This window comes from Cynocephalus volans, chromosome 2, assembly GCF_027409185.1.
Source record: "Cynocephalus volans isolate mCynVol1 chromosome 2, mCynVol1.pri, whole genome shotgun sequence".
Taxonomy (NCBI): Eukaryota; Metazoa; Chordata; class Mammalia; order Dermoptera; family Cynocephalidae; genus Cynocephalus; species Cynocephalus volans.
In genome coordinates, this window is record NC_084461.1 from 195,449,680 (window position 1) to 195,463,480 (window position 13,801).

Here is a 13,801-nt window from a genome sequence, read left to right on the forward strand (position 1 = left end):
ATGAAAACCCTGGGGTGGGGAGTCGGGAGGGGAGATTCTGCCTAGAACCTCTGAGGATTATTTGGGATTCTAAACCTCCATTTGCTAAGAGTATGAGTGAACTGTGAGGGGCTAGAAGATGGGGAGGAGAGACCAGAAAGTAACTATCCCCTGTAATCCTCAGATTTGCCCCCTTAAATCCTCTTCCAAAACGTAGTCCTTTCCCGAGAGAAACCGTGTTAAGAAAAGTGGCAGCAGCTGAATTCCCCAGGAGTGGGTGGGGGGAGGGTGGGGTGGGCGGGGTACTCTCCCCTTTGGACGGGTTTGGCAGTGGGGACGTTGGGCAGGCTGGCTGTGCGGCACAAAAGAGGGATCCTTTACAGCGCCGCATGCACAGATGTAACGCTGCGCCCCTCTGCAGGCGGGGGCCAGGCTCGGCAGATGGTGAGAGCCCAACTGGTGACTGATTGTCCATCAAATGGCACTTTCTGGGTGGTGGAGATCTCGCGGCCCCCAGGCGCAGAGAAGAATGCAGGGGACCCCCTTCGCCGGCCTAGGCAGTACCTTCCAGAAGTGGGCGGGGGGGTGCCTTGGGCGGATAGGTTAAGTTTTTTACTTCCCCCCTCAGTAGAAGCCCGCTACAAGACTTGAGAAGGGGCTCGGCAGGGAGGTGGCCAGACCCAGAGGGCACGAAAGGAAAGGGTGGGGGATGCCCCACGATGACGGGGGCAGGGCAGGGGGCTGGGAAGCAGGATCCCCTGCCTGGTTCAGTTCGGGGTGCCGGGATTGCCTCTCAGAGGGGTCAGCGCTCCAACTCCACCGCCAGCACCGGGCCCTGGTGACAGGCGCACGCCCCGCCCTTTCTCCTCCTTAGACCTGCGGGCTTTTGTTATGCAGATGGCGGCAGGAGGCTGAGCCAGAGGAGGAGGGTGTTGGTGGAGAGGAGGAGAGACGGAGAAGGGGGAGGAAAGTGCAGCTCGCGCGACCAGCCTCCTCTTCCAACGTCACATTGTGCGAGAGACAAAACCCGGGCGCGCCGGAGCTCACACGCGCACGCACACACAGACGACCCCGTCGCCTCTTCTCTCCTGGGCTGCCGAGAAAGCCAGCCCTCCCTTCCCTTCCTGGGGCGCGGAGGCTCAGCAAGCTCAGAGCGCAACCCGGAGCCAACCGAGAAGGCGAAGAAAGCCGGCGGACAAGCCTTCTTTCTCCGCCGCCTGCCAGCGCTGAGGCCCCCACCCCCCGCCCTGAACTCCAGTCTCTCCATCCCACCCCGCTGGGTTTCACACGGACCGAGCCCGGAGCCGGGTGTGCCCCGGTCTGGAGTCTACGTTTCAGCACTTTGGACAGCGCCCGGCTGCCCTGGCCCATTTGGTTTGGCTATGGCGAGCGTCCAGCAAGGCGAGAAGCAGCTTTTTGAGAAGTTCTGGCGAGGAACCTTCAAAGCAGTGGCCACTCCGCGTCCCGAGAGCATCATTGTCGCCAGTATCACGGCCCGCAAGCCACTGCCAAGGTAATAATCTCTTTCTTCAAAGGGGAGACCCTGAAGGTCCTCCCTGTCTGGCCTGTGACCCAGAGCCCTGAGGGGTGGATGCAGGCAGCTGGGCCAGGGCGCCTGTCTTTTCCCGTCACTACTTGGTATCTCCCGCTGGAACATGGGAACTAATCACTTGTGTGAGGTGGCAGCTGGTGAGAAGGGACAGGGATTCTTTGGGGGGAGCAAAACTCAACAGACCCTATTGCTCCTATTCAAGAGCTTTTGCTCTCTTTGGGTGGGCGGTGTAGGTGGGGTATGACTTTCCTGAAAAACTTTTCTTGGTATCACAGAGCTCAGAGGGCAAGGGGGGAAAAGAAATGGTGGATCTGAGCTGGTTGGGGTGAATTATACAAGAAAAGAAGATGAAGGTTGAACCGGCTGAAGCAATGTTCAGAGACAGCAGCACATATCTATCCTCAGCTCAGCAACTGGCGAGCTCTGAACGTTTTGACAAAAGCCCATATGCTGTTCCTTCAAATACACCCAAAACAGCACCCTCCTCCACACCTTTCTGGCTGTGGCTGCTGCTGCTGAATTCTCTCCTCCCCAGCATCCAAAACCAAGACTTTGTGCTCAAGAGTCAGGGTGGAGCCTTCCAAGATCGTGAAGATAATCTTGGAAGAGTTTTATTTGATTTTTCCAAAAGAGTCTGATTGTGTGGAACTCAAAAATGAGAACAGATCCTTGGATGGTGGTAGAAATGGTGTAATAAAAGGAAGGTAGAAAGAGGGAGAACAGGATGTGGGGTGAAAGGAAGAGGAGGCTGGGGAAAATGGAAGCATTCCAAGACAGAGGCAACCCAATTCTTTTCATAAATCATTCATTTTAGAGGAGTTGAGAATAAAAGGAAGAAGACTGTGCTCTCTGTCAGGGAAAATCAAGGCAGTATAAAAACTCATTTTTTGCAGATGTTGAATGAGTGGTTCAGTGGGAGAAAAAGAAAAAAGTGGACCAGGGGAGGCCACTTGGAGGATGTATTAATACTGGCAGGCTGCATTAGGGAGTAGATTGAAAACATTTCTGGGAAAGTGCTTTGGACAGAATGCCTGTTCTGGCACAACTGAAACTCAACTTTCCAGTATCTGTGGGTTGAAAGACTGATGGGGAATCATATCTGAAGAATCAAACCCAGACTGAAGAACTTTTCACAGTCTGATAGAGGCTCATACAGGTCTTTAGAAAAATGGGAGTCCCATGCTGGGAATGGGTGGACATGAAACATGATGGGCCAGTAGGATGTAGCAGGCTGCAGGCAGCAGCTGCCAGTATTTATGGATGGGAGGGATGGGACACCTACTGACACAGGCTGGAGAAGTGGAACAATAACACCAAAGGCCATCACAAGCTGGTGCTTCTCTGCTTGAAAGGAGGTTCTTTGCAGAGAGTTTTGACGTCAGTGGTTTTATTTTTCTGAGCTTCCACCATCCATTCCACCTTTGGAGTGTACCTATTGTTGGTGAATCAGGTGCTGTGGTGGCCAAAGAAAATGCCCTTGTACGAGGGACTAGAGGAAATTTCACTGGAAACTAGAAGTGTGGCGTTTAGTCCAGAGTCTTCCATTTCAGGAGTGTAGGGAGAAGAAAGCAGATTCCTGGCAGTGTTTTAATTCAGAAAAGCATGCCTGATGTCCACCTTGCTTGGTACTTTTACCCTTTGTCTGTCTGTTTGTTCCTGTCATACCCTTCCCTTGGTCAGTTCAAATCTTATGAATTGTCCAAAAGGCCTCCCAACCCGCATGCTTTCTGCTAATTCTAATTTAATCCATTGGAGACTTTTACAATAGCACCCCCTCCTACTCCCCTGGTATTATTTCACTCTTGGTATCTTTTAATGTCCTGGGTCTTGTTCCCTTCTGGAAACCACCCCTGAAGTAAAAGTCTGAGCCGTAAACCCTAAATTTACATCATGCTAGAAGGATCCCGTTTAGTACTTCTGTAACAGGCGTGGTCTCTCTGTTTTATAGCTGGTACTCCTGGTTTGGGGTAGAAAATGAGCAAAGAATATTTATATCCAAGACCTCAGGAAAGACTGGATTGGAGTTGTCTTTTAACAGACTAGCTGTAAAACCTGAATCATCTCCAATCTCACCCAAGCCAGCCACGTCCAGTGATGGTCAATTTTCCACTTCCTTTTCAATGCTCTATACTTACTTAAGGGTGAAAGTACCATGTTACCAAAGCAGAGTTCTTAGGAGTAAAAAGGACAGAGACATGGCATAGCATCATTTGAGCCACAGTGGCTTCCTCTAGAGGCAATCTGGGGACTTGTTCTCATCAGAAATGTTGTTGAGTTCCGTGAGTCAAGCCCAGCTCACAGTCAGCAGATCAGCACAAGTAGCTGTCTGCAGGGAGACGGGGGAGGGAACGGATGAAACACTAGCCAGTCCTGTTGGCTACACCCTTATTTGTTAATAGGTAAGGTCCCCCTCCCCCAGTGATCTTCCCCAGGGTATTTTAAGTCTGTCTCTGAAAATAATTTAGCACTAGCATAGAAGCATGCATACATTCAGTTTGTAGATTGCATAGTAATATGCATACATTGTACAATAGCACTCCAAGCACCCCTGAGCCCCTCCCCCTCCCCCTTGGTGAAGCATACTTGATGAGGCAATAGCTTTATAATATGTCAAATTGCAAGCAGATGTCTGACTCAAATGTCAGAACAGTATAACAGAGTGGGAGGCAGTATATCACAGTGGTTAAGAGCTCAGACTCGAGCATAAGACAACCTGGATTCCTGTCCTGGCCCTATCATTTACTAGCTGGGTGTCCTGAGCAAGTGGCTTTACCTCTCTGAACCTGTTTGTCAGCTTGAAACTAGAAATAATAGCAGTAGCCCCTTAGACAGTGGATTGTGAAGACTGAGTCAGATAAGACATTCTGAATAGTATGTGTCACATAATGTTTATTTAATGGACATCGGCTCTGTAACAAAGCCTATAATGGCCAAAAGGAAATCAACAATTCTTTCCCATATTAAGTTCTTCATACCTACCCATTTCTTTCCCAAATAATGCTGTCAATAAAAATTGTGGGATTTCAACTTCTGACAGGCAACTATACTGAGATGGAATTAACACACATGAGATGGGGTAGGGAATGGTCCCCAAATCCTGCTCCATGAAGGAAGATTAGCTGCTTTCTGATCTGTTTCAGTTAGGGGGTTAGGGAGCTCTTGAAGAGCGATCTGGATTTAGAATCATTAGTACATCATTTTTACAGAGCATTCTTTTTGTTTGTATAGAGAAGACCAAATGCTGCCAGTCTAAAGAAAGCTCAATCTCCTTGAGAAATCACAATTTTAATCCCTTTGTTTCATCAAATCTACACTGACTATATAATTAATAGTTCGTATCAAGACATCTTTAAGAATGAAAGGGGTGTTGTTAGTAATTAATCTAGGATGGAAAATCTAACAAGGATTATCCCAGGCAAACCAGGATGTAGGGTCACCATAGTCAAACTTCATCCTACACCAGCAGGAAGGGAGCCAACATGAATCAATATGGTGCCTGAACTGTAGAGAGATCCCCCGCTCCCACTTTAATCCCCACCAAAGAAGAGTCATCATTTTACCTGGCATTAACTTAATTCTCCTTGTTAATTGCTTAGTCTAGAAAAGTTCATACCTAAGAAGTTTTAAGCTCAGTGAAAACCTTGTGTTTGAGGCCAGCTCAAACCACAATAACCATATCGATGACTAGTAGTAGGGGAGGACTTAATGAGCATGTAAAAATCATTTGAAATTAACATATCAATTGTTTGTGGATACTTGAGTGCTAGTAAAGGGCTAGAAAAGTGGCACCCTTACACAGAGTAAGCATTCCCTTTACAATTCTTTTAACAAGCTATTAATTTTCTTCGAAAATCCTTTCTATGCAGAATAGTCAAGAAGCAGACTTCAGCTCTGTTTCTGTCCAAAGGATCATAAATTCCAAACTATTGGAGATTTTACTGCATAAAGGGAAAGATGGCCAAGTGGTAAAGCAGAAATAATGCCACTGAACCATTTAATTCGACTCCCCTTGGTGCCAAGAGATCTGTTAGTACATTTGTGCTGACTTGGTCCTTGTCCTCGGGAGCAGGGTGAAGGGCTGTTGGGAGATTATCTGACAGTCAATGTACTGAGGGTCACAGAGAATGCTTATCTGGCGATGAATGAACATTTTTCTCTGGGAAGGAAGTGTTATTGTTTGGGTCAATCTTTCTCCTTTTGGAAGGTGAAATTTGTTGAATGAGTTGGTGGAGGGGTCATTTCTGACATGCTGCTGTGTTCACTTGGCAAACGTGCTCTTAGAGAACCAGAGTGTGGTGAATGTCCATAGAACACTGGATGCATTAATTGTATAAGTACACATGGTCCAAATGCAGCAACAGATTAGCTGTCTCCCAGCCCCACCTCCAATTCTGACACACTGGAGATTCTGATCAGTGCAACCCAAAAGACATGCACGCTGCAAATAGATATGTTTCTCCCTAATGTCAGAATGAGGCTCCCAAGACATAGAAATCGGTCTGGCTGGGCAGGTAAACATGTTAACCAGTGCACTCCAGGCCTGGGGGTCTTAGTTACTTCCATCCCCCAGTTTAGGTTACCAAAAAGGGGGAACATCCCTAAGATATCAATTCCTGTAATGAGGAAAGAAGCCTAGGTCATATGACTTCTGCTCGATGAGCACTTCAGGCATGCTGCAGGGGTACAGGAAATTTAAAACTACCCTTTCTTTCAGAGTGGCTGGATTTACCTACCTGTGAGGTGGAAGAATTTCCAGAGGCTTAGCAAAACCGAAGCTCTTTAATTGCTTGTGACTAAGACTTTCCTGGAAATGTATGAAAATATTTCTGAGATGGAAGTAGAAATGAGGAGAGTTGGGCTCTGAAATCAGATCTACCCAGGCTCAAATCCTTCTTTGCCAGTTTCTACCGGTGGGACCTGCGAGTCATCTCCGCTCTTTGTGTCTCAGTTTCCCTATCTGCAACACATTCCTTTCATGGGTTGTAGCAAGGAGTGAATGAGATAGTTCATGTAGAGAGCATGGCGCAGTGCCTGGTACAGACCGTGACCTCCATATACTGGGTGCTCGTGTTCCTATGGCCTAAGTAGATGCAGAGAGAGTAGATGCTAAGCCCCTCACCACCTGGCCTGGGGTTTGTCAGGATGATGCTCGCGTCCCTCGGCCTTGCCTCTTGACCATCCAATGCTCTGTATTCAATTTTGAATATAGTTTCGGTGTTCCCTAAAGAGCCACCGGAAATGTGTAGAGCTGTTTAAAAAATCTGACAGATCCCAACAGCAAATTAATCAAAAGAAATGTTTCTTTTTGCTGTTTGTGAACACTTACTGGCTATGTGACTCTTGGCAAGCAACTTGACCTTCTCAATCTCAGTTTTCTCATCCATAAGATGGGGCTAATAATAGCAGCTACGTCCAACAGCTGTTGTGATCACTGAATGAGCTAATTTATGGAAAGTGCTATTTGGCACACGGCAAGGGCTCCATCAATGTTAGCTCCTGCTATTAATAATAAATTATAGTTTTTATTATTACTATATGTCTGGTTCATTGGGGAGAAAAAGATGAATGAAATGCAATCTCTTCCTTTGAGGATCTTGGAGTTTAGTGGCAAAGGTAGACACAAACATGACGACACAGGACATGAGGCAAACAGCCTTAAGTATGATAACGTAGGTAGGAATAAAGGCAGGGGAATGAAGAAAAACAGAGGATGGGGAGACCCTCAATTAGGCATGGAGTCCTTTGCTTAGACTCACACAGTGATCCTTAGTTATCTGATCTGTAAAATAGGGATGATTCTTTATTTTATCAATTTTACCTACAGATGCAAGGAATGATCAGAATAAGGCCTTTACCCCCAGAAGAGTCTCAAAGACCATTTATTTTCCCATGGTAAAAAAAAATAAAAAAGGTTAAACTTTCTGGAGGGGAGTATAACCTGCTGGGAAATAGTCAGTGCTAATGAAGGGGAGTTGCAGAAGGGAACTGCCCATATAATATAAAAGTTCCAACTTCCCTGTCATTGGCTCAAGGATGCAGTCTCCGGTGTGGGCCATTAAGTTCCTTGTCCTTCATGGTCTAGCTCTGGTTAACATGAAATCCAGTTTGAATTCTTTGAGCAACTACCAATGATGACGGGATTGTGGTGATCCCACAAATGTTGAAGATAAAATTAACCACAAGGGAATAAATGCACAACGTGGAAGAAGCTGCATGTGGGTTAAAAAAAAAAAAAGTTGTACTTTTGTTCACTCATTTATTCATTCATTCACTCATTCAACAATTTTATTGAGCTACTCAACATAGCAGCAAACAACCTGCTCTAGTGGAGAAGAAAGACAATAAATGAAGAAATAAATAAATAATATAAGATCTGGTGGTAATAGTGTTTCCAAGAATAAAGCAGGGGAAAGGAATAGATGGTGAAGAAAGTAGATGGTTTGTTGGGTGGAGTGGTCAGGGTCCTGGATTAAAGGAGGGAGTGAGCTGTGAAGATAAGGGGGAAAAGTGTTTGAGGCAAAGGGAATAGCAAGTGCAAAGGCCCTGAGGTGGAAGCATGCTTGTCATATTTTAGGAATAGCAAAGAGGTCAGTGTGGCTGGACTAGAGGGAGTGAGGGGGAGAGTAACAGGAGATGACCCCCAAGATGCAGGCAGGAAACAGATCAAGTGTGGACCTTGTAAGCCAGTTAAGGACTTCTTAGGTCCTCAGCTCCTAGGCTGGGGGGTGACCCCAGAAGGGTTGCTGCCCTCTCAGGCAGGGTCTCAGGTTTGATCTGCTTCTCTTGGCTCCTCTTCCGACTCTGATGCAGCCAGGGATGACTTTGAACAGCAGTGTCAAAAGCTTAGCTGGGCCCCTTCATGTGTTATGGACAAGCATGAAATTTACAATCTCTCTGATTGTGATCAATCAGATTAGGAAATTGAAAAAGACACTGTTTAGACTTCCAAATAGCAGTGATAAGTTTTGTTTCCACAGCGGAAAGGGTTTGTTCTACTTCTAATATCCATGCTTACAAACCTAGATTATCCCTTGCACCCAGCAGCCCCACTTAACTGCACATCCTTGAAGCTATAGTCTGCTCTCCCTCTCTGCCTCTGTCTCTCCCCCTCCTGCCATTTGAAATTTTGCTGAGGGAGCTCCCATATGCCACAGGCTGTGTGCGGAGCTCTGTGAAATAAAACATTGAATTAAGATGTCATAGAGACAAAGCCAAATCAAATACAGGAACAATGCCGAAACCTAAAACAGTCATTAAGTAATTCACATCTACATGTGTCTGTTCAAAACAAATATTAAGATCCGCTGGACGCAAATGTTTCTCATAGGGAGAATCCCCTAGCTACCAGATTCCCAGGGCTTAGATCCCGCTGACAGCTTTGCTGAGCAGAAACACCAATGGATCACTGTTCTCTGGCTTCATTAAAAGTTAAGCTTAAGCAAGTGAGCTGGAATTTTACAAGACAGTTAGCACTCCTGAGGGAAGAGAGGTGCCATCTGGGCCTGAAGTGTGTGTATTTATAGTGTGTGTGTGCACTCACTCGTGGTGGGAATGCGCATGCCGAGCTCCTTACTTGCTATGTGCCCAGCCCTGTGCTAAGCACATTTCATTTTATCTAGTTCCATCCTCATAATAATAAGGAGAGGTATTTTCAAGACCCTATTTTACAGATGAGGAAACTGAGGCTCAGATAGTAGAAGTGACTCACTCAAGGACACATGGCTGATAAGAATCAGAATTGGGACGAGAACCTAGAGCACCTAATTAATGTGTTTATAGAACAGCATGCTTTGAAGAGGAGGAAAAACAGACCAGGGAGGTGAGGTGTGATTTGTCCAAGGTCACACAGTTTGAAGGCTGGCTCCTTGGCTCAGTTGGTTAGAGCACCGCCTTGTTACACCAAGGTCATGGGTTTGGATTCTGCACTGGCCAGCCATAAACAAACAAACAAACAAACAAACAAAAACCAAACCCTCAAATCAAGGTCACACAGTTTGTGAGTGGTGAAACCAAGAACTGAACTCAGGTCTGCCCTATTGCAGGTATGTTCTTCTCTACCAGCTGTATTTTCTGTCACTGTGGTTTGGATTTTAAGGTTATGGGTGTTTTTGTTTCGTTTTTCTCATCTTGTTTTATGTCCAATAAGCTTAGGCAATCACTGTTGTTATAATCCCATCTCATATCAGTCATTATAATACAGCCTTCCTCTATCCTTGGTTCCTTTATATAATCCCCACACAGAGCCAGAAGAAGCTCTTTGAAAAACAAGTTGGATCATGTAAACTCTCCCTTCTTTCTAAAGCTTGCCATTACTTTCCCACGGTTACAGAGTCAACTCCCTCCCTGATGAGTCACGGTCCTGCCAACCTCCCTAAAATTATCCCTAAAAGGCTACCCCTCACTCTCTCTGCTTTAGCTGTTTCCTATTCCTTTTAGTTACTCAAATTTCCTATGTTTCTTCCTGCCACAGGGCCTTTGCACATGCTGCTAGGAACACTCTCTCTCTCCTATTGTGCCTAATTTATACCTACTCCACTTTTAGATCTTAGCTCAAATGCTGTTTCTTCAGGGACTCCTTTCAAAGTGCTCCAGACTGTGTCACACTCCCCACTACAGACTTTCTTATCACTCTGTTCTCAACACATTTGTAATTTTATATTGATTTGTGCAAGCGTACCTCTCCTAATAGACTAAGCATCATGAAAATAGGGACTGTGTCTACGTTCTCATTGTATCTCTCTCACCTAATAAATGGCAGGGGCCAAACAAACGCTGGTTGGGTGCATGAATTATAGCAGTTTTCCCTCATCTAATCACTATCATGCCTAATAGTCAGAACCATATGGAATTGCCAATGTTCACAAACAGCAATGTTACTTCCTTTGATTGACAGGAGGAACGTTTGAACCACTGAGGGCCGGGACAGTGTCTGTTTTATTCCTTGCAGTATCCCTGCACCTAATAGTGGCCCATGGTTGACAATCTCTAAATATTTGTTGAATGAATAATCAGTGAGGGCAATACAGCCATAAGCACGTTGTACAGACGAGGAAACTCAGAAACCTACAGAGGTACAGCATCAGAATTGTACAGCAAAAGGAACTTTAGAGATCATCCAATCTCCTCATTTTACATGTGGGGGATGGAGGGACATGTTTAACGATGTGCATAATATTTTGGATCAACAGAGAGCACATATAATTTATAAATATATACACATATTGGGGTTTATTCTCAAAATTTCTTAATGAGAGATATACAAGATCAAAAGACTTTGGGGCCCACTGATCAAACTCAGCTCCTTCTTCTGCAGATGAGGAAACTAAATCCCACAAAGGTGGAGAGATTTGCTGAGTTCTGTAGCTTGAGGCAAGCTTTGGGTTCAGTGAAATGCTGTTTGCCCAACACCATGGCTCCTGTTTGAATTTCTCAGCTACAATCAGGTGACCAGATGCTCATTCTCTCTTGCCACCCTAGCCCCCTACTCTGAGATATGGTATCCTGCCCCATAAGGGCCTGCTGTGGCATATGTTACCTGCCGACTGGTCTGGGATGTTGATGAGATGTCCATCTGCATCCAGCCTGTGCCTAGCAGAGCAGGTGAGCAGCTCTGACTGTTTCTGGAATCAGATTTCAGAGCTTCCAGCTGATAAGGGGTTTTTGTCACCACCAGGTGGCAGGTGATTCTGGAGCTGAGCCCATTCCCAAAGGAGGTAGGTACCTGAGCAATGGTGCAGGATGGGCCCAAGGCCATATTTACCGTGTGGACAGTTGTTTGCAGCAGGAATGATGAGAGGCCATCATTATTATAGCACCTTCCAATAGTCAGCTCTTTATAAACCAACATCTCCTTACCGTGGCATTTAGTCTACAGTCACCATGGGAGGGCAAACAGAGGAGACCGTCAAGGAACTCAAATATAGTCTCTTCATTTTATCAATGAGGAGACTGAGGCACAGAAAGAGCATAGGGCATTCCACAGTGCATCAGAAAGTTAATGCCAAAACCATAGCTGAAATACAGACCACTTGATATCCAGTCCCAAGACACCATTCTGCTCAGAGCTCCTTGGGAAGAAGGCAGAAAATTGATTTATTCCCATTTTACAAATGAATAAATGAGGCTCAGAGATGTGAAATGATTTGCCTAAAGTTATCCCATAAGATAATGGTCTGCCATTACTACTGTTGTTGTTGTTGAATAATTACTGTGGATCTCATTTAATCCCCACAACGTTAAGTATCAGTTTTATGCCCATTTTACAGTTAAAGAAACTGAGGCTTGAGGTCTTATAAGGGCCTAGAATGTGCCCCAGATCTCTTGACTCCAAGTTCAGTGTTCCCATCCCACTGTGGGACAAAACCTCGGACCCAACGAGTGTATGCACTGAGCATGGATCCTCCAGAGAAGGGTGGGAATGGTGTGACCATGTCTGGTCATAGACTCAGGCTGCACTACCAAAGCCATCCCCACTAAATCCCCCTCCTTTCCTTTGCCTTATCTTGGAGACTACCAGCATTATGCCCTTTTCAACTGCCCCAGTCTATACTGTAGTTTTTTCCTGAGTGTAGCATCTGTTAGAGTGACATCCATTTTAATGGTCATGGGAGATGGAAGGATTAGAGTAGGCCCCCAAAACTGAAAGAGGAATCCAGAGCTCAGGAGCCTTGGAAAGAAACACCATGCCCCCCATCACAGCAGGGATCAGACTGAGGGGAAACAGGCCCCAAACTGCAGTGGGAAGGGTGCGGGTCAGGAAACCTTCTTTCTGTGAGAGGTCCCGGTTATGTATGACCCCAAAAGAAAGAACGTCTTGGCAGCTAGGAGAGTTAGGTGTGGCCTTAAGAGTATTGTAGTTTCACCCTCCCTAAATCTTTATTTTACAGAAGGAATCCAACCCAGGGTAGTTCAGTAACTTGCCTAACAAGTCACAAGGAATTAATACCATTAACAATGGGTTAGTTGTAGAACACTTATAGGCTTTAGGAAAGAAAAAATTACTAATATGATTGATGTCCACTAGCCACACCTACCCACACCCCAGAGCACTGGCCGTTCCACCCAGCATTCATGTCCTTTTAAGAAGTAAACTCTCAAACTGTGCCCACCTGATGTTTTGAATGCAGGTACTAGAGGCTGTGGTCTAAGTTCTCCTAGAAGCTTTGGATATTTTCTGGGGGAACACAGGCTGAGGCTGCCAACACAGGAACTTCCACCACGTGGTGTGGGCAAGATGCCATTAAAGCCACCGTGATGGGCATTACCCCCACTGTGGTTCAAGAGAGCCTGTTGTCTTCTCTCTCCCTGGAAAATTTTGTGCTCTGTGTCCCCACCCCTTCAATCCTCCAGCCTAAGGAAAACATAGACTCTCATCTACCAAGCAAATGTTAGATAAGACACATTCCAAGGGAGGGATATTAAACAGTTGGCAGAGTTCTGGCTCTGTAGTTAGTGTGCTTGGATTTGAATTCTACTTCACCACACTAGCTGTGTAACCTTGGGCAAGTCACTTCACTATCCTGAGCCTCAGTGTCCTCATCTGTAATATGAGGACAAAAATCTCTAACTTGAGTGGCTGCTGATTTTTGGTAGATTTGAGCATTTGTTATCGTCGCCCTTGGCCATTCAGGATCATGTTCAAAAGAGGGTCAGTTTGGTGGTAGTGGTGGGGTATAAAAGGACACTGGGATTATACCCCTGATCAAGAATCCTAAACCTTAGAGCTCTTAGGTTCAATTCTCTATTATGCAGATGGAGAAAATAAGTTTCAGAAAGGGAAAGACATTTGCCCAAAGTCACACAGTAAATGGGAACCCAGGTCTCCTGACTCCCAAAGTTCGATTCTTTGCCTCAGTGCCTTCATGAACATCAATTTTCCAACTTCTTTATCTGTCAAAGGCTTAATGAGGTGATAGACATGCTAACTATTCTGATTGGATCATTACACAATATATGCATGTATTGAAACAACAAACTGTACCCCATAGACATGTACAATGAAAAATTAAATATATTTTTTAAGGAAAGAAAAAAAAGGTTTATTAATAGCTACTAGTAATAGTTTCTGATTACTTATTCTATCCCAGCACTGAGCAATGTGCTTTATCTTCAGTATATCACTTAATCCACTCAACCATCCCTTGAGGTAATTAGATGCTATGAAAATTTCCATTTTGTAGGTGAGAAAATTAAGGATTAGAGAGGAAAGTAATTTGCCTAAAGTCACACAGTTAGGTAATTTCAGAGCTAGGATTTGAATCTTGTGCTGGT

The 13,801-nt window shown here is 45.3% G+C and overlaps 1 protein-coding gene across 1 annotated transcript in view; it reads left to right on the forward strand.

Annotated features, from left to right (window-relative positions):
• The first annotated feature begins 1,361 nt into the window (after positions 1-1,361).
• The window catches only part of SRRM4 (serine/arginine repetitive matrix 4), a 149,927-nt gene continuing 137,487 nt past the window's right edge, over positions 1,362-13,801 (forward strand). Inside the window, exon 1 of the mRNA XM_063087387.1 lies at positions 1,362-1,492. Within this exon, the coding sequence (XP_062943457.1) occupies positions 1,362-1,492 (131 nt within the window). The remainder of the gene's footprint in view (positions 1,493-13,801) is intronic.